Source organism: Ictalurus furcatus, chromosome 13 (genome assembly GCF_023375685.1).
Source record: "Ictalurus furcatus strain D&B chromosome 13, Billie_1.0, whole genome shotgun sequence".
Lineage (NCBI taxonomy): Eukaryota > Metazoa > Chordata > Actinopteri > Siluriformes > Ictaluridae > Ictalurus > Ictalurus furcatus.
Window position 1 is genome coordinate 26,652,425 of NC_071267.1, and position 23,914 is coordinate 26,676,338.

At 44.1% G+C, this 23,914-nt stretch overlaps 1 protein-coding gene across 3 annotated transcripts in view; it reads left to right on the plus strand.

Annotated features, from left to right (window-relative positions):
* odad2 (outer dynein arm docking complex subunit 2) overlaps positions 1–23,914 on the plus strand; it is a 71,707-nt gene that overhangs the window by 44,694 nt on the left and 3,099 nt on the right. For all 3 annotated transcript variants that reach the window (XM_053639291.1, XM_053639290.1, XM_053639289.1), the window contains 4 exons: positions 1,861–2,103; positions 7,565–7,679; positions 11,896–12,084; positions 13,050–13,271. In XM_053639291.1, coding sequence (XP_053495266.1) covers positions 1,861–2,103; positions 7,565–7,679; positions 11,896–12,084; positions 13,050–13,271 — 769 coding nt within the window. The remainder of the gene's footprint in view (positions 1–1,860; positions 2,104–7,564; positions 7,680–11,895; positions 12,085–13,049; positions 13,272–23,914) is intronic.

Here is a 23,914-nt window from a genome sequence, read left to right on the forward strand (position 1 = left end):
CAAATGTTTGGATCATCATCCATACTGCAGACGGGGGTCAGGTAACGGGCAGGCAGCATCAAACACGGAATATCTATAATCACAAACACGAGTCAAAACCAGGACGGTGGGAAACACCGGCTCGAAAAAGCACGGTAACCGTATGATACTTCGTAACGAGGCGAAGACACGGAGTAGAGTGGCTTAAATATACAAACTAATCAGGGATTAATACGAAACAGGTGCACATGATTATGACACGATAAAGAGAAAAAACAAAGATGAGAGAGGGGGCAGAAACAAGATGGGGTCAGCCATGATACAACGCACCTGAGGCAGAGAGGGTTAAGGGCCTTGCTAAAGGGTCCAACAGTGGCAGCTTGAACCCCCGACCTTCCGATCAGTAACCCAGAGCCTTAACCGCCAAGCCACCACTGCCCCCTTTCATCTACTCTACACCCTCTTACCTGTAAACATCTAATAATAACACATCAATCAGTCGCCTTCTCCTCCCTTCTCATACACTCATTCCGAATAATAATCTCAACCAAAACATGTTCACACTGTACTGCTTTCTTCGTCAAAGCGAAAACTAAAAATCTCGGTCAGTTGCTCGTATTGAGAAGATCATAAACCACCAGCTCTAATTTGCAGCTTTTGCTCTAATGCGTGATTTACTTTCCTTCACACTTCCCCGTGTCAACAAACACCTACCAGAGTGATTTTGTTTTCTGGAAAAATATTGTCGCTAAAGCCATCATCTTCTACACCACTCGAACACAATTAATCATAAGGGCTGCTGGACAGAAGGTCCACTGTGAAACACTTAGCGAGTCTGACAAGATTAAATAAGGCGAGCGCTCGGTCTTCATCCCGCTGTTTGTAGCTACAGCTCATAAACACTGGTTCATATTGTGGTAGTGTTGGTTTTACCACGAATAAACCCTTTTAACACTATTTATCAAGTAGTAATTATATTAATCTACAGCTCGGGGAGTTTGTGCGTGTTATAAAGTTTGATTATTCTTGAGGCAAGCTTTTATTTTATTTTTTTTTAAGTCGTTAGTTTAGTTCGGGCACTCGTCCTCTTCATTACTGTGTTTCTTGCATGAAAAGTTTCGTTGGACTGCGACCAAAACCAAGTGACCTTGGACACGGTCTCCGATCTCCTTCGGGATGAGGATGCCAGAGACCGTAACTGCGAATAAAAAGACTCATATAACTTAATCGTACATCAGAGGTTTGTCGAGGCTCTCTGTGACCACAGCATACCCGTTTTAAATGTTTACTGTAGTTCGCCACTGTACAGATCTTGGCTAACGACGCCAACGTTGCAGCGAGAACGCTCTTCGTCCCGCTCCAAGCCGCAGAAAATGACGGTCATTGAGAGTAAGTGTGTGCAGTGAGAAGCGTGGGAAACAATGCCGCGCTGCAGTCACCTGATTTGTTCTTACTCAGAGGATCCCACTATCGACCGCCTAGCATGCGCTTGAGAGGTCTTACAATCAAGCTTCTAGATAGGGAGAGGGTTTCTCTCTCTGTTGAGATTTTGAAATGAACTTCAGAACAATATTGTTGATCTGTTGATGCTTTTCATATTTAAAGCTGTCTCGATTTCTGTGTTTTTCAGAAATGTCAGCAATGCCTAAGCATGTGATAACTTGTATATACGATAAACAATATAGTATTCCATTTATTTGTTGATTTTAGGGATGATGTAGAATGTTCCAGTAGCACTTCAAAGTCTTTCACACTTTTGTGATGTTCAGATATTCAGTGTGAATATGGTGGGTGAATGAAAGGTCTAATCAAATCATTCGGAACTTCAAATGGTTCTTTATTCATGTTACTGTGTCTATTCCCTCTCGCTGTGTCCTACAGGTTTGAGGAGTACAATGCATTGCAGATGCTGGTGGCTTTGCTGTCAGATCAGCCTGAAGAGGTCTTGGTCAACGTAGTGGGGGCTCTAGGAGAGTGCGCGCAAAGACCGATCAACCGTACTGCCATCCGAAAGAGTGGTGGCATCCCTCCCCTGGTCAGCCTGCTCACTGGAACCAACCAGGCCCTGCTAGTCAATGTCACCAGGGCTGTGGGAGCATGCGCTACGGACCGTGAGAACATGGCGTAAGTCTTCACAGGGGTCCGGCTTCTTGAAAACAGCTCCTATTGGGCCCCATCACAACTCACTGCAACAGGTTCTTCAACAAGGCTTTTCACTGGATTGAGTGGTTACGTTATTTTTTTCTCTCTCTAGTTTTCTCCATATACGGTAGATTTCATTTTGTTACTTTTGAGATGATCATAAATGTGACTCAAAAGGATTGTTCCAAGCGTAGAATGTTCCAAGTTGGAAAGAAATCTCTTTGGACCGACGTGCACACGGTCTCGCTGCTTATCATCTTGCTCCAGCTTGGTGAGGAAGGGAAGGGTAGAGGACTGCTCTACTTCTTCAACACGACCTCTCCTGTGATATACTATATCAGAGCGTTTACTAACCACAGCCCGGAATAGATTTAAGATTTTAAGTCGAGCGTTTTCCGACAGTAGCATACAGGCTTACATTGCTGGCAGCAGCGAGCGTCCGATGAGCCAACTTTAAAATGGTTCCTCTGCCCTTCGCTTGGTTAGGGTTTAGAGGAAACCACAATGTTGCTCTGGCTGAAATATGCTGTTGCCACCAATTTTGTACTGTAAGCCAAGTTCCGCTCTTTCTTGGATCTAAAACGGTCGTTGAACAATGCTTCGACAGTGTACAGCGCGGAATATCTCTGTCTCCGCTCTTTTAGCGACGTCCGTAAACATCCCTCTTATTGTTTGCTTGGTTTGGTTTTTAGTAAGGCACAGTGTTGTTGTTCTCAGTTTAACCCACCGTGTTCACCACAGCGGTGACGGATCCAAAGGGTCCCCAGAGGCCCTGACCAGCCCGATGTCTGTGTCCCGTCCAAGACCTGACAGGTCCAGTGTGGAAACCCTCATGGCTCAGTGCTTTAATCACAGAGCACAGGGATTTCTGTTTATGCTACCTGCTGATCTCCTCATATTTGTGGCCAGGGCGGAGGCCTTGATTGTTGCACTGCGGTCATTTTGTGTAAGCTGCAGCACGAAGTTGGCACAAGCGGTCAGGCCCAGCCACACGAAACTGGAGCAGAGAGCAGGACATGCACCGAGAATACCTTTGGTCCACCATGTGCGGATCACATCCCTTGAATTTGGTTGAGCTTGACGAGGATCAATAAAGAACAGCCAGTTTAAAAGAAACCGAAGGATGCTCAAGACATGACTCATGGAAATTCATTCTGTTCTTGTTGTGCTAATTTCTTGTTGATTTTTGTTAATGGTAAGGAAGTGATTTCCTTGAAGAGGTTGCAGGTGTTCCACAAGGGTGTAGCCTCATGCTTCTAGCTTTAACCTGTGTTTGTGATCTTGCCATCTGCGATCACGGCACCATGTTTTTTTTTCCTTTGTAAAGTTCTTTATTTGTATTGACAATAAACTTTAATCCTCAGACAACATTTTGGGGCTTTCCACTAAACAAATTAATCGAATAAGTTAGGAATTTGTTTACTGTGTTTGATTCAGTAGATCGTTTAGCGTCTTCATTTATAAATGCCGTTCAAGCATGATCTGAAACGATGCTCATCCAAGGGCCATAAGAGATTAGCGCGTCTATATGAAGATCGATCCATCTTCGGTAACTACCTTATCTTGATCAGGGCTGCCGAGATTCTAGAGCCAATCCCAGGAAAACAGGATGCATGGTGGGAATAGACCAACCACTCTAACTACCAGCATGTTTTAGGAGGTGGGAGGGAATCGGAGAACTTGGTGGAAACTCACGCAAACACAGGGAGAACATGTGAAACTCCAACTGGCAGTAACCTAAGCTCAGGATTGAACTGGGGACCCACAGACATGTTTTATAGCTGGGTAAACATGAGAAACACTTCAGTCCATCATAGTGCATCAAGCCTGATGCACTCCTTGTTTATTTCTGGAGAATCTCAGTGCTTCGGTTGTCAGAACTGATCCACTTCTGTGTCCATCTTTGACTTGCGGACACCGTCATTTTCCAAATTTCTCTTAAGGTGGGTTTACACTGTATGACTTCCTGTCAAAAATCACATATCGTAGTTGGTGGCAAAGCATAATGTGACGCGCTCACTGACGGCTGATTTACTGCCAGCGCGAACAAAGATGGCTGACGACAAAGTTCTGGCAATGTGAGAAATTTTTCATAAAATCTCAGAGTATACGTGCGGCTACGACGCTCATCTAAAAGCCACCAATAGGAGGATAGACAGCTACAAATACGGTAGTGGCGATGGTGAAAAGTAAACGGGACAAGCTAATGGACAGGAAACATATCCTTATTACCTCACGCTCACTTTGAAGAACATTTGCGTATCTTTTCTCTGCACAATTCATTAGTTTGTGCGTTGTGATCGATCACATTTACCACGTAACGCAAAAGAAAAGCCGTCATGTTTAACAGCGTTCGAGTGCCACGTGATTCTCTGGGAATTTCTCGAGTAGCACAGCACATGACCCAATGTGTTCCACTGTGTTTTGCACCATCTGAATCGTATTACTTTTACAAGACTATTATAGACTCCAGTCCTCTTCCTAATTAAGGCTGGACACAAATACAGGGCTTTATGTTCGAGCCGTCTCAGTTAGGCAAGCGTAACCAGAGATTGTCTAAAAGAATAATATGTTTATGGACTTATGCGACCACAGTGGTGTAATAAAACTCCACAGGGCTTGTTTTTGAAGGAATAAGGTCACTTTCTGCATTTGTGTGCGAGCAACAAGGAGCACTGGGCTCCAGGAAAATGCATCACCTCCTAAGCAACATGCTCCAGTCATGTATATTTAGGATCGGCTCTTTATTTTTTGCATTTACACTTAGCTGTGGACAGAAAGCCTTTATTTGCCTCCCACATACATTTTTCCTCTTTGTCTTGTGGCTTATTTTGAGAGCTCTATGGTGGAGTTTGTTAAGTAATTGGAATAGCTGCCATATGATTGTTTCCTGTCACAGACCAGCATGGTCATGTCTGTGTAGGACATTACACAGAGACTGTCAGTGCTGAGAATGTCCACACTGACAGTGTTAGTGACCACACTGAGATAGGAAACCAGTGTTAGTGTCCACACTGAGATAGGACACCAGTGTTAGTGTCTACACTGAGATAGGAGACCAGTGTTAGTGACCACTCTGAGATAGGAGACCAGTGTTAGTGACCACTCTGAGATAGGAGACCAGTGTTAGTGTCCACACTGAGATAGGAGACCAGTGTTAGTGTTTACACTGAGATAGGACACCAGTGTTAGTGTCTACACTGAGATAGGAGACCAGTGTTAGTGACCACTCTGAGATAGGAGACCAGTGTTAGTGACCACTCTGAGATAGGAGACCAGTGTTAGTGTCCACACTGAGATAGGAGACCAGTGTTGGTGTTTACACTGAGATAGGACACCAGTGTTAGTGTCTACACTGAGATAGGACACCAGTGTTAGTGTCTACACTGAGATAGGACACCAGTGTTAGTGTCTACACTGAGATAGGACACCAGTGTTAGTGTCTACACTGAGATAGGACACCAGTGTTAGTGTACACACTGAGATAGGAGACCAGTGTTAGTGTTCACACTGAGATAGGACACCAGTGTTAGTGTCTACACTGAGATAGGACACCAGTGTTAGTGACCACACTGAGATAGGACACCAGTGTTAGTGTCTACACTGAGATAGGACACCAGTGTTAGTGACCACACTGAGATAGGACACCAGTGTTAGTGTTCACACTGAGATAGGAGACCAGTGTTAGTGTTCACACTGAGATAGGACACCAGTGTTAGTGTCTACACTGAGATAGGACACCAGTGTTAGTGACCACACTGAGATAGGACACCAGTGTTAGTGTCTACACTGAGATAGGACACCAGTGTTAGTGTCTACACTGAGATAGGACACCAGTGTTAGTGTCTACACTGAGATAGGACACCAGTGTTAGTGTCTACACTGAGATAGGACACCAGTGTTAGTGACCACACTGAGATAGGACACCAGTGTTAGTGTCCACACTGAGATAGGACACCAGTGTTAGTGTCTACACTGAGATAGGACACCAGTGTTAGTGACCACACTGAGATAGGACACCAGTGTTAGTGTCCACACCGCTAAGCATGACTTCTGTATCTCTTCATACAACTCTGCTGCAAGTTATTATAAATTGCCAAGTGTGAGAACACTTTGCATAAGCTTTAAAGGTAATATTAAAGTGCAATTTAAAAAATTCATGTAAATATTTTGCACTTAAATGTAGCATGTACATAAATCCCATGTACTAGAACTCCACAAGTAAATCAGCATGGATAAAAAGACTTGCTGTCCTCCATATTTGTAAATCCTTCACATTGTCTTGCTTTTTTTTTTTTTTTCACCACTCAGCACATTTAGTCTGTTGACATGTCATTGTACCCAACTCAGTGCTGTAAACTCAGGGATTTAGCGGTCCCTCCGGGTTCTGCTAAGGGCTTGTCTTGTTATCATGACTCAGGAGATGATTTATAAGCTGCAGAGACGAAGCCAGTCACCGGATCCTCTCTGCCCAGTACAGGACCCCGAGCGCTCAGGCGCAAAAAAGAACCCCCCGATTACAGAGTGGTTTAGCAATCATGACAGCATTGAATGTCGGCCTTGTCGGTCGACACACACATGGGAAACAGGTTACGTGTTATTTATATTTAACAAACAGGCCACACTGAGGAGCCATTCTGCTCGGCTTCCCATAGCCTGACTACTGCCTTCAGTAGAGTGGTGTCCGCTGTGTGAAATACAGCCTGCGTTTAAAGCAAACCTTCGCTCCCAACCAGTGAAATATAGAGACTCTTGTCTGTAAGACTGTTTGATTTGGAAAGAGGACCTTCCCTGAGTTTTTTTTCCCTCCTGTGTGTCGGCAACGACATCTGAGTTGCCCGGCGAACTGTATGTGTGCGTGTTTGTCCGTGGCCTGCTGCAGCTATAAATATCTAAACGGATCTCCTAATGGGTACACATTTCCTGTGGGTGGCTTCTATCCAGGTGAGACACTGATCATGTGTCTTGTCACATTCTATTGCAGTACATGAATCGGACAGGTGAGGATCTGTGACGGAAAAGCCATCAAAGCTCCTCTTGTTGTATAAAAGACCCCCGGTGTCACAGATTCCTCTTTTCAGCACGAGTGCCGATTTCCCGTCCTGTTTTGAGTTCGTGTCGTCTGCTTTTTGTTTACATTACCATGTGATGATGTTTCTGTTCTAGTCTCCGACTCTGTCTGGTTATTGGCAGGTTTCTTGATCGTGTCCAGGATTTTGGTCGTCACTTGTACCCATGTTCCTTTATTTCTGGTATTACTTCCTGCTTATGTTTTCCGACCTTGATGAGGATTCCTGGTTAGCCCTTAATAAATATCACGCTGCTTTTATGCGCTTGTATCCTGACTCATACAGCTGCACTTTACAACCAGGTGCTTCTCTCTCTCTCTCTCTCTCTCTCTCTCACACACACACACACACACAAATCTTTCTCACACCCTCAGGATCATCGATCGTCTGGATGGAGTGCGTCTGCTCTGGTCCTTACTGAAGAACCCAAACCCTGCAGTCCAGGCCAGTGCTGCTTGGGCCATCTGTCCCTGTATAGAGAATGCAAAGGTACAGTAATGAAAAGTGTGTTTTATTGTCATCCCACACGGTTCAAATACTATTTCAAATGTTATACTAGTTGCATAAACAAATCCACATTTGAATCAGAATTGTTGGGAAGCATGACTGTCATGCTCACACCGCCCCAACAGACCCCAACAAATTTTTATTTTTTTTTAACGGACAGTCAGACTGGTTTAAAAATGGCCGATCCTTTTACCACAATCAAAATGTTTTCCATTACTGGTGTCTTTGTGTCATTCTTCGCCTGAAGAAATGGAGATTTCGAAAGAGCTCGTGGGTGAAGCCTGGCTTGTTGCGGTTTGAGAGACCGGCCGCTTACTTACGTTTACGCAGAGAGCTGCAGACAGAGGATGTGCGGAGCTTTCAAAATTATGCCCGGTTTGCCCCCAAGCAGTTTCAACACCTACGTTTACATTTACGGCATTTTGGCACACGCCCTCATCCAGAGCGACTTACATCTATCTCATTCATACATCTGAGCAGTTGAGGGTTGAGGGCCTCGCTCAAGGGTCCAGCAGTGGTAACTTGGTGGTGCTGGGGTTTGAACTCACGATATTCTGATCAATAACCCACTGAGCCACCACGTCCGAGGAAGACATCTTAAAGTAGGCTATGTGGTAAGCTCCAGTAAGACCATTATTAGATCGTACATTACGAACGATATTTTTACGCAAATCTAAGTTCTAAACATTTATCGCGTCTTCGTCTCTTCCTCCAGGAAACGGAATACGGAAAACGGCATACGGTTATGCGCTGGTCCCGATTAAAGCAAAAAACACGAGTAGACGATCCTCACCAGGAGTCAAAATAAACAATTTTATTGAAACAACACGTCGATATTTAATTTATTTAATATTTCATTTAATTTCTCCTTTTCCTTTTGGCTCGTCCAGAAATCTACCGTTTTACCCACACCAACGATTTAGCACGCCTCGGACCTAGCGCGTGAGCTTTCGTTTCTGTGGCGTTTTCATTCACGCTTGTCTCGTCGTCATGGCTACGGTCCAGGCGCAGGTCGGATTACGTCACAGTCGGTTGGATAAATCGTACCGCGCTCCTCAGACATTCCGCGACCGACAAACGCCGATCGAACACGTTCGGTCCGCGAAAGCAAATGCCGGAACACCGACTGCACCCGTTGGCGTTTTTCGCCGTCTGTCGGTGCGCTGTGAACATAAGTCTATCCAAACATGTTTTCTTACTTTTTTTTTGGTCTAAATGAGCCGTGTATTGGTTGATAAGGGAAACTGGGCGTCGATAAATGCACGTCTTTATTTGCTTGCATTTTGCAACGAAGCATGTGTCCTAAAAAGTAATATATTGCTTTGCGTGGCTGAATCTTAAATGTAACAAGTTTGCACAAAAATACATGATTGTTCTGTTGGATTAGCGACACATCAACAGGGTTTTGCAGGTGTAACCTGTATATGATCTAAATATGCACAGGTTCTACATGGCCAGCTGTGGGGGGGGTTTTTTCTTCTTTCCCCTGTCAGTACTGAGTATAAAAAAATTCCAGTTCACACTGAGGATAGAGAGATATATATATATCTTTTTAAAAAATAAATAAATAAATAAACTGAAAGATGAAGTCCTAACTGAGTTTGACGGTGTTTTTTCTGACATTTACAGCATCTGTGTTTTAGGTGACTTGGGAAGTTTAGTGACGGGAGCAAGACAAATAAACGGAGACATGGACGAACCACACAGCAGCGCTTATTTAGAGAGAGACCCATGTGGCTTGAGTTAGCAGCTCCAGGGCAGGTTCAGGAGAATGGTGCTGGATGAACAGGATGGGGATATACCGTACCCGTGACTGCCGCAGGACACGCACAGGGACGCACGCGTACACACGTACCGCCAATCCGAATTCGTTCTAACGCAACGTCTCGTGATCAGTCCTTAACGAAAGCCACGTTTGATGTAAAACTAATCGGAACGCGCAGTTAAAGTCAGTCGTTTTACGGCCAGCAGCCAGGGGTCGAGCAGCTTGTTTACATCGAGAGTCTGTGTGTTTTTCGCTCACACATCACTTCCACTTTGTGTGAATCTCTCCAGGTTATGCAGGTAGACGAGTCTTTCGTCTCTGTCTGGTTTTTTTTTGTCCTCCTCTCTATTCTGTCTCTTTCTTTCGATCTTCACTTTTTTTTTCTTTTTTTCTTTCCGCTTTTACTCATCGTGCCTTCATGATGCACTTGATTTTATTTACGTGGAAATGTTGTACTCGTCTTTTTCTCTCTTTCTTTTTTTTTATTTTTATCGCACCTCCGCCCCTCACACACACTCAGTGCTGCGTGCTGTGTGTGCTGATGTGTGCTGGTTGGAGATGTGTTTGTGAGAGAGGATTTGAAAGGAATTCTTAGTGACCCGCCGCAGCTGGTGACTTTAACACGCTTCCTCCGTCTCTCCTTTACCTCTTGTTCTCTCTCTGCCTGGATTCATCAGTATTCCTGTGGTGCCATATCCTGCTCCTCTCTCTCTCTCTCTCTCTCTCTCTCTCTCTCTCTCTCTCTCTCTCTCTAACTTTCCTCTCCTCTCCTTCACTTTACTCTGCTCTCTCTACCCCAGATTCACCAAATGTCAGGCTCATCCTTTGGCATGACTTCAAACAAAGGCTGCCTGCTCTCTCTCTCTCTTTCTCTCTCTCTCTCTCTCTCTCTCTCTCTTTCTTTCTCTCTCTCTTTCCTCTCTCTGTCTCTCTCCTCTCCTTCTCTCTCTCTCTCTCTCTCTGTCTCTCTCCTCTCCCTCTCTCTCTTTCCTCTCCCTCTCTCTCTTTCCTTTCACTCTCTTTCCTCTCTCTGTCTCTCTCCTCTCCCTCTCTCTCCTCTCTCTTTCCTCTCCCACTCTCTCTCTCCTCTCTCTCTTTCCTCTCTCTCCCACTCTCTCTCTCCTCTCTTTCCTCTCTCTCTTTCCTTTCCCTCTCTCTCTCTCTCTCTCTCTCTCTCTCTCTCTCTCTCTCTGTCCTCACCTGCCTGCTGAGCTCTTAGTGCAGGACAGGAAAACGTCCTGGTTCTAGCCCCCGTGTAAAAGTGTAAACAGGGTCCTTGCACAAGTCTGGGGGAAAAATACCTGATGAACTTTTCAAGAATCACAAGCTTTTTCTGTGTGTGTTTGTTTTTTTCCCCTTTTTTTAGTTCAAGTTTAGAGATTTCCTCTTTGAAGCACATTGACAGGTCTATTTAAACCCAACTGATGATGTCACAGTGAGCTTTACAACTAACCAATCAGCAGCTCTGCTTCAAATCTGTACACAGTGCAGGTGCACACTGTAGCCCCTCCCTTCTCCCACTCTCTGTCTACTCTCCTTCTTTCTTTCTTCCTGTATCTATCATTTTTTTTAGTTCTTTTAGTTTGTCTATCATCCTTCCTTCCTTCCTCTTATCCTTCCTTCCTTCCTTCCTTTCCTTTCTAACCCTTGTTGTCCCTCACCTTCCATCCTATCTCCCTCCTTCCCTTTCCTTTTTTTCTTTCACTTTTCCTGTTGCTTTCCTTTCCTTTCCCTTTCACTTTTCCTTTCCTTTCCTTTCTTTTCCTTTCCTTTCTTTTCCTTTCTTTCCCTTTCACTTTTCCTTTCCTTTCCTTTCCTTTCTTTTCCTTTCCTTTCCTTTCTTTCCCTTTCACTTTTCCTTTCCTTTCCTTTCTTTCCCTTTCTTTTCCTTTCTTTCCCTTTCACTTTTCCTTTCCTTTGCTTTCTTTTCCTTTCTTTCCCTTTCACTTTTCCTTTCCTTTCTTTTCCTTTCTTTTCCTTTCTTTCCCTTTCTTTCCCTATCTTTTATTTATGACGTGTCCTAAAGCAGTGTGCGTAACTGACGGCAGTAACAGTGAGATTAGTCTGAGGTTAAACAGCAGAGTGTATTGACTCAAGCCCTCGCCTTTCATACGTTAATGTGTTCGCATGTTTGTTTGTTTGACTGTTTCTTTACTTATTTACTTATTTATAATAGAATTGTGTTTATATTTACGGTACACGTACATTTATAGTGTTTGGCAGACGCCCTCGTGTTTCAGTGTCGCACCATTCCGGTACCCAGGCCATAATTACACGTCTCTGTGCTGGCATTAAAGGCGTCTCACTGCTATTTCCTAATTACTGGAAACAGACTTACGCCATGTTGGTCTGCCGAGTGTTACCGGCACCACAGAAAGGGCTGAGTGTCTGAACAGTAGTCATGGATGCTGTGTGTGTGTGTGTGCGTTTCAGGATGCTGGGGAAATGGTGCGCTCCTTCGTGGGCGGCTTGGAGCTGATCGTTAATCTGCTGAAATCTCCGAACGCAGAGGTGCTGGCCAGCGTGTGCGCAGCCATCTCCAAAATCGCCAAAGACGAGGAGAACCTAGCCGTCATCACTGACCACGGAGTCGTGCCCATGCTCTCCAACCTCACCAACACTGTGAGCTTTAACACACCACTCGTGCGTCTCCAGAAGGAGTCAAACACTCGGTGTTCTGCTCTAATAGGAAAATAATCAGCAATACAGCGGTGTGATGAAGTGGAGCTATACCATTTTTATGGGTGTTTTTGGGTTTATATGGAATCCTCATACCATAACCATAACCAGCAGATGTTGATCCAAACAGGGTCAAGGTCACCGCAAAGTCAAATGTCTGAAATGGATTTTCTTTAATAGCTCCCTACCTGTTTGGAGTATACTTTAATAGGATATGACATCAGCATACACATTTAGTAAATAGAAGGATTAGATGTGTTGGCTGCGCGGGCGTCGTCGTCGAGTTCTGCTTGTTTATTAATTAGTGACGTCATACTTTTTGATCCATTTATACAGTAGTTACGTTTAATGTCATGAAATGTCCACGAAACAAGTTACTTCCTGTTCGCACTTATGCTACAGCAGCTATAAACATTCATTCCATCATCGGCTTATCTTATCTTCTCTCGATAAGATTAAACAAAGAAAAAACAAAAACGCAGTTTGTCATGTTCCACGGAGTGTGAACTCCTCCGACCTGAAGACTTTCACACGTCTGCAAACCTACACTGGAGATTCCTTCCGTTGACGTGTTGAACAAACACCTCCTCCTGACAGAAAGCTTCACCATATCGTCAGTGATCAATGAGACGCTTTCGTTATTAGGAGTTTCTGATTAGTCTTAGATTATGCGGAAATGTCCGCTGTAGAAGTTATTATAGAAACGGTAATATATTAACATGCCATGGCGTTCACTTAGGCTCACAGCTTCACTAATCTACGATATCCGACCAATCAGAATTCAGAATTCAGCAGCGCTGTTGTATAAACTCGTATACGACCGTACAGACCTTTTGTTCTGATTTATTATAGCGTTATCGTACGAGTTCTAACGGGACACGCGGTGGTGTTTTTGCCTCCGGTTGCAGACGGACGACAGGTTGCGGAGGTATCTGTCCGAGGCCATCGCTCGCTGCTGCATGTGGGGTTCTAACCGCACGGCGTTCGGCGACGCCAGAGCCGTGGCTCCTCTGGTGCGCTACCTGTGCTCTAAAGACCCCGAGGTGCACCAGGCCACGGCTCAGGCCCTCTTCCAGCTCTCGAAAGACCCAGACAACTGCATCACCATGCACCAGAGTGGCGTCGTCAAGGTAAAACACCTCACACACCTTACACGCACCTTTTTTATTTACTCCTGGAGGATCAAACACAAGTATTTAATCCTAATGAAGCTTTTATTACTGCGCATTTATTTCTGTTTCGTAAACGTATGAGGCTCGATAAAGTTTTAGAATTATTGAATATGATTCCTAGATATTTACTCAGTGTCAAAGTAAAGATATTTAAATATCAATATTTCCTATTTATATTTTAGGATAAGTTTTTTTTTTCCCCCAGAAGCTGATGATTAATGAAAATGTATTAATTTCTAGACATTAATTTTCATTTTTTAAAATTTTTTATTTATTTATTTATTTTTAAACAGGTAATAGCTTTTCTTATACAGTTAAAATCTTGGATCAGAATTAACGCACTCGTTCTAATAAGATATAGTTTTTATAGCAAGAGCTCATTCACGGGGATTTGTACAGTGGACACTCCAAGTAATAAAGACTTTAAAAAAAAAAAGTGTTATTTACATTATCAAATAAAAATGCACCACCGTTGCTATGGTGAAGTTTTCTGTTAGGAGATATTTATGTAAGTTATGGAAGGAGTCTCCAGCGTCACCGCTTTGTAACAGTCAGCAGGTTTTCTGACACGGGAGCGTCTTCAGGACAGAGGAATTAATGTTCGCAGCTTCTCATCATATTGAAATATCGTCCTATCATATTGAAGAGAGAGAGAGAGAGAGAGAGAGAGAGAAAGGGCCCAATTTGGACATTTTCACTTAGGGGTGTAGTCACTTTTGTTGCCAGTGGTTTAGACATTAATGTCTGTGTGTTGAGTTATTGTGAGGGGACGGCAAATGTACACTGTTACCCAAGCTGTACACTCACTTCTTTACATTGTAGCACAGTGTCATTTCTTCAGGGTTGTGACATGAAAAGATATCATCAAATATTTACAGAAATGTGAGGGGTGTACTCACTTTTGTAAGATATAATGTTTTCACATACATATGTGTGTGTATGTATATGTATATGTGTGTGTGTGTGTGTGTAATTATATAGTGAATAATCCATGCCTCCCCAATGCCCAAAATATATGATATTGGCTAATGTTGTGTAAAATCAATTATTCTGTAGTGGCGGCTTTTTGTTTTATTTATTTTAAAGCCATTTCTAACTTTCTGTTCATTTCCATCTACAAGGTTTGCAGCATGTTCTACTTTATTGAGGTGAAGCTGCAGTGTGATATTTACACTTCCCTACACACACACACACACACACACATTATTTCCAGCCTGGGCCTCTCTGGAGAACTGCCCCAACCGCCCCCTTTCTTCTTCTTCTTCTTTTTTTTTTTGTAAGTGACGTGTGAAAACATCACTAATAAATTCTGAAAAGCTGCAAACTGTTTTCCGAGGCCTTGTGGAGCAGCGAGGGCGGACAGAACAAGGCCTGGTTTTCTTTCTCGTGCAGCGGAAGCGCGCGCGCGTTTTCTAACCGTCATGGGAATTGGGCTAAGCAAACAGCAGTGTGTGTGTGCTGGGTGCCGCTTTTCCCGGCCAGTCCCACCGCTCCTGGGATGCCAGGGCAGAAGAGCACGCAAATGCTGTCACCCGGGGAACGGTTGCTAAGCGAGCGCCTGGACCGGGACGGGGTGGAATGGCAGCGTGGTGTGTCTCTGGATCTCAGAAAGCTATAGGAACGCGAGACCGCTAGACGCTTAACCTCTGAGTGACAGCTGTTTGAACTGAAATGTCATGTCTAGATGCCATATAATGTTAATACGAGTCCTCCAGTAACATGCAGAAGGCTGTAAAGCGTGTGATATTCTGTACGTCATGAACGAACATGCAGAAAGTTTATAGGCACTGCTGGGCAGAAACCTGGCACGATGAAACGCTTTAGGATTTGTCTGCCAGAGTGTGTAAATGGAAGACTGAAAGCTTTGTGTGTTGCAATAATTAGTCAGTAGCACGTGCATGAATCTCATAAATTACATGTCCGGTGATTAGTGCTGAAATATTTTTAACCCGCAGTGCCATCGATTCTTTTATTTCACCATCTTAAGCAGGACTTACCGTGAACACTGATTTCTTATTTGCTATTAAAGATTATAAGTATAAGTTAATATTCTGGAACTGGTATTATAGTAAGTATTTAAGTAACACGTATCAATTAGTCAGTGTAGCGTGTTCATTTTTGTTATTTATTTATTTGTTTGTTTGTTTACCTTTTTCCTAGGATGAAATGTCCCTCAGAATATCTGCTTAATTACAGTTAATGGTACTTTAAAAAAAAAAAAAAGGAAAGAAAATAAAATGTCAGATTTGCACTGTAAGGAGTGCTTGTTTAGTCGTACACGCATATTACTATATTATTAAGATATTATGTATGGATAGTTAGTAATGTATGGTTGCTTTGCTGCAGTAAAGTGCCACCCCATTTGTCTGTAATGACTTATAAATGATACAGGATACAATCGGAGCATAGAGCTGAGCTGCTGAGGGTTAAAGTCCTGGGATTTGAGCCCAGAATCTTCCAATCACAAGCTCGGAACCCTAACCGCTGCACTACCACTGCCCCAAACCATTTAAACTACTATAAATAAGTGGAAAAACAGTATAGTGTAAGAATAGTGCAAGGAAGTGTTAACCAATACGCAGAGCGGCGCAGAAGGGAATAAATAAACATGTTGGATTGTGTAGCTGTGCATTATATACTGTAGGGTCACTGGGTGCGTCTGTGAGTGTGTACATGACAACAGCGGGTCAGGTTTATGCTTGACGTGAACACTGACGCGGTTGGGTGTTAATGTTTAATTTTCTAAACAGATACAAACCCCCTTTTTTATGGAAAACCTGGGAAAAGGTTAGAAGACTGGAGGTGTGCATGGGGACTAGGATCTCATGGGACACAAGTGGGTTTTTATTTTATGCAGGTGTGAGCGAGCGGTCAGATATGAAGCTCACTGGACAAACAAAGGCCACATGTTAACGTGAACGTGTGGCACTGTGTGATGCATTTCCAGCATGATTAGTAACAGCCTGGTTTAAAATCGGCTTCGGGGATGTCTGTGTGAAGCCCTACATCGGAATGATGAAGCCCCTAGCTGGGCAGATGAAGCCCATAGCTAGGCGGTTGAAGCTCCTAGCTGGACCGATGAAGCCCCAGTTTGGACAGATGAAGCCCCTAGATGTACGGATGGAGCCCCTAGCTTGGCAGATGAAGCCCTAGTTTGGACAAATGAAGCCCCTAGCTGTACAGATGAAGCCCCTAGCTGGGCGGATGAGGCCCCTAGCTGGACGGATGAAGCCCCTAGCTGGACGGATGAGGCCCCTAGCTGGGCGGATGAGGCCCCTAGCTGGGCGGATGAAGCCCCTAGCTGGGCGGATGAGGCCCCTAGCTGGACGGATGAGGCCCCTAGCTGGGCGGATGAGGCCCCTAGCTGGGCGGATGAGGCCCCTAGCTGGACGGATGAGGCCCCTAGCTGGGCGGATGAAACCCCTAGCAGGACAGATGACAGAGTTTCAGTGTTTCTGGAGGTAGAGTGGTAGTGTACATATAATATATATTTTTTTAATGCCCACTTTGGTTTAAATTCGAATACAGATGCAGCGTCTTTGTGTTACGCTGTCTAGTAGCAGATGTGTAACTTCACCCACGTTCAGCATTTCCACTGTTAAATATTTTCACATGAGAAAAGTGTTTGCAAACACGGAGTGGTAAAACGCTTCCCCAATAGGAACAGGCGGATAAATTATGAACGCGGTCACAACGTTGCAGCCAAGTCGCTTTTTTCCCATGTTCTTTTTGCTTTAATGGCGAGCACCAGGCTGATGTGCTGCTGTGGTTTAGCACGGCCCGTAATTAGAGACCGGGCTCAATGTCGGCCGTTTCCAAAAGAGTAAAGTCCAATTTGCAAAAGTCATTAAGCTCAGTTTATTTATTTATCACATTTTCTGTGTATTTATCCATGCATTTATTATTTAAGGGTGTGTGCACATACAGTAGATTTCGCACAACTATTACACCATTATTAACAATTACACTCAGTCATTTTCTCTCTATAGAACACACACACACACATGTTCAGTTCCATTTGTCTTCACCTCCGGTATACCTGACTCGCCCCGAGGACACATAACCGAGAGCAGGAGGGGGGGGGCCAAGTCCACTTGGCTGCATTTTACACGTGATATATGTTTTAGCGTGGCAGAAAACGTGTTAAAACAATATTTCCAAACGTTGTAAATGGGTTTGGAGAGCGTTTATCAGGGAACGATGTCTGCGCTCCAGTCTAATTTATGAACGGGTGTAAAACTCAAGACTGTCTCCTGATATTATTGTAGCCGTATTTCAAACCTCGGAGCTTTTGCTAAGAACATGTAGCAGCTTAAAGTCATAATAATCCCTCTCTCTTTCTCTCTTTCTCTCTTTCCGTCTCTCTCTGTCTGCATGCTGCGTTCTCTCTGAGACTAGTGTTCAGACACTAACGTTCTTGCTGGCTGGTGTTAATGGTGTAGAACCCAGTCCCCTATGCTCGAGCAGAGGAAATTAAGCATTGAGAAGAAAGTATTTTACCCTGGAAAAGCCATTAGAGACCAGTCTGAGCTTTGGTCCTGTCCTCACTGGCTTTACAAGCAACAAATACGGCCCTCGTACAATATTCTGTACACTATTTATTCCGACCAAGAAAGGAACTTGTAATATTTATTAGAATATTTCATAAAAATATGAAAGGATGTCGAGCGATCGGTTCAGCCCAGTATTATGTTTTTACGAGTGTCTGTACGTTCAAACGCAGACTGTCGGTTCTTTTTGTAAGAGCGTTTTATTTGTGCTCGGTGCTTTTTCTGCTGATGTTAATTAAAAACGATTTTTCAGAACTATGGTCAGTGCCGAAGGCACACTTTGTACGTTGCTTTTCTTACAGTTAAACACACCAAAATCCCGGAATAGACAGTTTGAAACCCTCGTCGGCTGGACGGAGGAATGAATTCCCAAGTTGGATGAAGCAAGCCATGAGACATATAGAAGAAGCTCTGTGCTGGACAGAAGACACCCCAGGCTGGGCACAAGAAGCCCTGGGATAGACCGTTCAAGCCCAATGCTGGGCAGACGGATTAAGCCCCGGGTTGGACAGTTGAAGCCCCAGGACAGACAGAGAAAGTCCCAAGCTGAACCTTGGGCCAGACAGTTTATGCCTCAAGTTGAATGGATGGTTTAAACCACAGAGGGAGGATGTCCCTGGCCAGAGAGAAGAAACCTTGGGCCAAGTGTAGGAGGGCCAAAGGATTATGTCCTAGGATTATGTCCTAGAATGGGCAGTGGTGGCTCAGTGGTTAAGGCTCTGGGTGACTGATCAGAAGGTCAGGAGTTCAAACCCCAGCACTGCCAAGCTACCACTGTTGGGCCCTTGAGCAAGGAGCAAGGCCCTTAACCTTCAACTGCTCAGTTGTATAAATGAGATAAATGAGATAAATGTAAGTCGCTCTGGATAAGGGTGTCTACCAAATGCCGTAAATGTAATGTAAGAATGAAACTCCAGGTGGGAGTTTGGGCTTGATGGGGAAAGCCCGTGGCAGGACTGATGAAGTCTTGGGCTAGATGGAGGAAGCTCTCGGCTTGTCTGAGGAAGCTCCAGGTTGACTACAGTGTTTTTGACATCTTGGTTTTGATATCCAGGACATAAACTGGATTTTATATGTTCTGATTTTAGATTTTAGAAAACACTGCTTTCTAGATGATCCATGTACTCTTACTCAGAAGCTCTTTTAGTTTTTCAAAGCTGGAGTTTCTCAGTTTCTTCTTCTTCTTCTTCTTCTTCTACTTCTTCTTTGCTGCTGAGGTGCTGGAGATTATTTGCTAAAGCCATAAATCCTCAGAGGCAGCTTCACTCAGCGTTCTGTAGAATAGAACCAAAGTTGGGGTTGTTTTTGTTTTTTTTTTGTGAATTGAATGGAAGTAAATTACACAATGCAGATGGTAATGCTCAGGCATTTTCATGTGAGGGGATTTCAGCAGTGCCGGTTGCCAAATCCTGTTTTCTGCTGTGTATTTTGTGGTGGTTTAAAAGAATAAATGAGAAAAAGATTGCAGAGGCCCGGCGCTGCCATGCAAACCCCTGAACACTGATGCTACTTCTGTTTTTCCGAGCCTGTTTGTTTTCACTGCCATGTTCATGCTGAGAACTCAAAACAGGCTTTCGCTATGAGAGAGCGAGAGAGAGAGAGAGAGAGAGAGAGAGAGATGGCTAGACATGCAGAGCCGATGTAAAGCACGACGCATGTTTCAGGTTCTGTGCTGTTTCTCTTAGTCATGCTGAGTGGAGAGCAGGTTCAGGCTTCTGGATTATGAAGAACAGATGACACCGTAGCACACACTCAGGCTATCCGCTATCCTCTCTCACTCACTCGCACCGAGACGAATGAGGAATGTGGAGCTTCTCAGGTGTATGTCCACATGTGTACCAACGTCTATAGTTTTTAGGCGAAAAGGTTCCTCAGTGGTTCTTCGGATGGGTAATGGTAATGGGTAATTTATTTATTTATTTATTTAGGAAAATAGAAACTCCGTTATATGGTTCAACAAAGGATTCCACTACAAGGATTTTTTTCCCCCCCAAGAGTGTAGGTATTGGCTTTACCAATTTACAAATTGGTCTCAAATTGACCTTGGTTGACATACAGCAGTTGTCATCTAAATATTATTCTTATCTAGGAAGTTTTGTAGCTAGCTATTTACGTGGCTAAAAAACCCAGAGGACATCAATGTATTGTTTTTTTGTCTAGCTAGTTCTTCAGCTAACAAAGTTCGAGATAAGTAGTGCATCCTAAAAAGTCTTGGCTTGGTTTAGTTAGTTATCCAGCTAACTGTTGATGTATTCAACAGGCAATGGCAGAGGACATTTACATATTCTTTATTTCCAGTATTTTATCCCCAACCTGGTCACCTGCCAAATCCCACCCACCGGCCAGTTATAACACATTCTGAGGAAAGCGCTGTCTGCCCTCTTCCACATACATAAGCTCAGAGACACCCACAATTTGTTCAGCACTTTGGTCAGCTTTGCTGTGTTAAATGTGCTTTATAAATAAAATTTTCCTACTTATTTACAATTTACTAGCGTCACTGTGATTGACAGGCGAGAGAGAGTACTCCCCTCCAAACCAGGGAGCATCATTTTGGTATTATTCTTTTGTCAGTGCTCAAATTCCCCAAGTTCCTGAAAAACTCCTAGATTCCTGAAAAAGGTTCTTAGAGTGGAAAGTGGCCTGGGTTCCTGAATTTTCTTTCCTGCATCAGAAACTCACCTAAAGTTCCTGAACGAGTTGTTAATCCCTGTAAAGATTCCTCACTTCCTTAAAAGGTTCCCGAAAAGGTTCTTGCAGTGGAAGCATGACTAAGGATTTTGGGCGTTTTTTTTTTTGTTTGTCTTTTTTTGGGGGCGGGGTTCCATCTAGGTTCCTGAAAGGTTCTTGAAGTGAAAACGTATAAAGAGTGTAGGCTGTGTAGCCGGGGCTACAGTCCTGAAGGGAGTTAAAAATAGCAGAGTTGCACTGAAGGGAGCAGTAACGGGAGAAGAGAGAGGGAGTCGTACAGGGGAGGTATGGAGAGGGGGATGAAGAATGGAGAAGAGGGGGATGGAGTATAAGGGTGTTGACTGCAGGCTTGTACAGAGTGATGAGGGCTCAAGTATGGGAAGTTGCCCTAATGGGTCTCAGGTGTACCCTAGCTTTAGGCTTTAGAGCCATTTAAGCCCCTCTCCGCAGGAAACAGCAGCGTACCACCCTAGCACTTAACACCATGACACCTCCATGCGTGACAGAGTGTGTGGGTGTGTACACGTGTTCGCACAGGGCTTGGGAAAACGTGTCTGCAGTGCTTACACAGAGGTCAGGATCCTTCAGTCGGCTTTGGCGAATATGAGGCAGAGGAGATAAGGGAAATAAGATCAAACGAGGTGTTTGTGTGTCGTGTGTTTTGGAGAGGTGCAGAGCGACTGCGCGAGGGAGCCCCTGTTTGGCTCAGGCTGAATAACACGCTCTGAACACTGGCACGCAGGCGCTGGCATCCTCGAGCCGCTCACAAAAGAAGCCTGTCTGAGCTGGCCCGGCACGTCTCCACAGTCTCGCGTGTTCACGTCCGATTGCTTCTCTGACATGCTCTCGATGCTATTTTACACTCGATCTGGAAATGACTCCAGCTGAAACCGTTAACCGATCCGCAGTGCTCCTGAGCAGACACAAAGAAGCTGGCAGTAGCATTTCTAAATACAGCAGCCCAAGAAAAGGTTCCCCGGGCTCGAGTCTATTATTTTCTCTTGATTAAATCGAGGAATCCGGTTCGGGTCTCACAAGATAGAAGATTTGCCTTCCCTTCTTATGTTTTCCTTTCACTATTTATCTTTGAGCAGGGAATTCTGGGAATGTCTCGCCTCTCTCCGCCTTGGCACGGCGTCGACCGCATAAACGAGTGCAGCAGCCCAGCGAATGTGTGTCTAACACGGAAGGAGTCAGAGTTCAACCCCGGGCCTCGCCCTCACACACATGACGTGAACACAAAGATAACACAGAGCCCAGAAGCTCTCAATTACATACACAGAAACACATGGCGTTTCTGATTCCCTGCAGGAGCCACACAGAATCAGCCAGTTAGCTGGAAAACGACTGATTAAATCAACAAGTCAGACCTCCTGATACGGCTGCTTAGGGGTTGTTGGGGTTTTTTTTTTCTTTCAGTTTTATAATACACATTTTTACAGAAAGCAGGTTTTGATAGCACACACTAAATCTCCTCAAGGACAGAGTAAACAGGGTGTAGTGTTAGATTCCCTGCTTCTTCATGAGCAAAAGAGTGTGTGAATGATGGGATGAGAATGATGGTATCAATCAGACGGGATGGACAGAATGGTACAGAGAGATTAGATGGATAGGATGGATGAATGGATAATTTGATGGATAGATGAACTGTTAGGGTGGATGATAGCATGGATGGATTGTTGGGATAGATGGGTGGATTGATAGGATGGTCGGGATTTAATAAGACGGACGGATATAATGGGATGGATGGATGGATGGATATGATTCAGTGGATGGGATGGATGGAATGGGTTGATGGGATGGATGGATGGATTTATGGATTGGTGGAATGTATGGATGGATCAATGGGATAGATCAATTAGATGGAGGGATGGATTGATAGGATAGATGGGATGGAAGGATGGACTTGACTGATCCCCAAGGGGAAATACAGATAATAAAAGCACCTAAATTTCACACACTAAACATATTTCTGTTTCAGAAACACACCTACTGAAATTTTTCTTTGGTTCCTTATGAAGTTCCTGCAGTGCACGTGTGCAGAAAAGTACCTATGTACGCGGGTTCCTAAAAACTAAAACAAACAAACAAAAAAAAACCATTCTCATGGCATCCCTACTCTTGAAGGTCTTAAATTCCTGAAAAAAGTTCTTGGGTTCTTAGGAAAATGTTTCTTGTGCTTTCTCCATGCCAGTTAAAAAGCTGGGAGAAAATCCTGAAAAGTTCTTGAAAAGGTTCCTGCAGTGTAAATGCACCTAAGGTCGTTGAGCTTTGTTGGGGGAAGTTGTTAGGGTCATGAAAAGGTCAAGAAGAATGAAAAGAAAGAGTTTGGATTCCACCACAATCTGCTGCCTGCCGCTGGGCCTGCATAGAGAATGACATTTAAAAGTTCTGTGGTGCCAGTGTTGCTTTTTTCAGTAATTTGTGTTTATTTAGATCCACGAGCACGGCTCTCCTCACCGCGCATGCAAATAAGGACGACAGACAAGTATATTATACCGTGCCATGTCGTGTAGCCGCAGTGTGGCATTGGCACCCACTCGTCTCCTTTAACATTCACATCATCTGACAGTATAATGAGTAACCGTTTCTGCACAGTAAAAAGCGAAAGCTTTTAATGTGTTATTTTACGTAGCCAGACTGTTCCGGAAAACGGTCTCTTTTGGAGTTTAGCGGGCCGGGTGTGGAGAGGAGCGATCAAACGCGAACGGCTTATAACCAGGCCAAACCGGAAGGATCCGATTTGACTCGTGCTCTTGGAGAGACGAGGACATTGTTGTTGTTGTTTTTTTTTTTTGTTTTTTTTTTAAAAAATCCCGGACGTTACTGCAGCCGCCGGACGGAAATAGAGTACGTTACGACGCGTAGTCGATATATTCTCAACATCATGCATGTACACACATCACGACATTCGCATAGCTCCCGCTAGCCACCGCTTTCCCCTCTTCTGTTTTATAGCTTTTAAGGCGAGGCTATTTTTTACGGCTATAAATTATTACACACAAGTACCAAAAAAGGTCAGAGGTTTGAGAAATATTTATACACGTTCACCGAGCGTGTAATATCCTTGTTTAGAATATACTGTATTTAGACACTTAAAGAAGACATTTTTACACTCACGCACACACACACACACACACAGCCAGCAAGAAGCTGCAGTGTATTTCAGTAATAATTCTGGATTATTAGACAAACTTTTGCTCAAACGTTGCTCATTTTCCTATAAGGGCACATCCCGAAGAGTGTTCTTTCTGTCCTCTGTCCCGAAGAGGTCTGAAAACCTGAAGTTACAGCTTTACCTTGGACTGGAGACTCCTTCCGTAAATGTCCTTACAGAAAAATTCACTCCGTCGATAATTA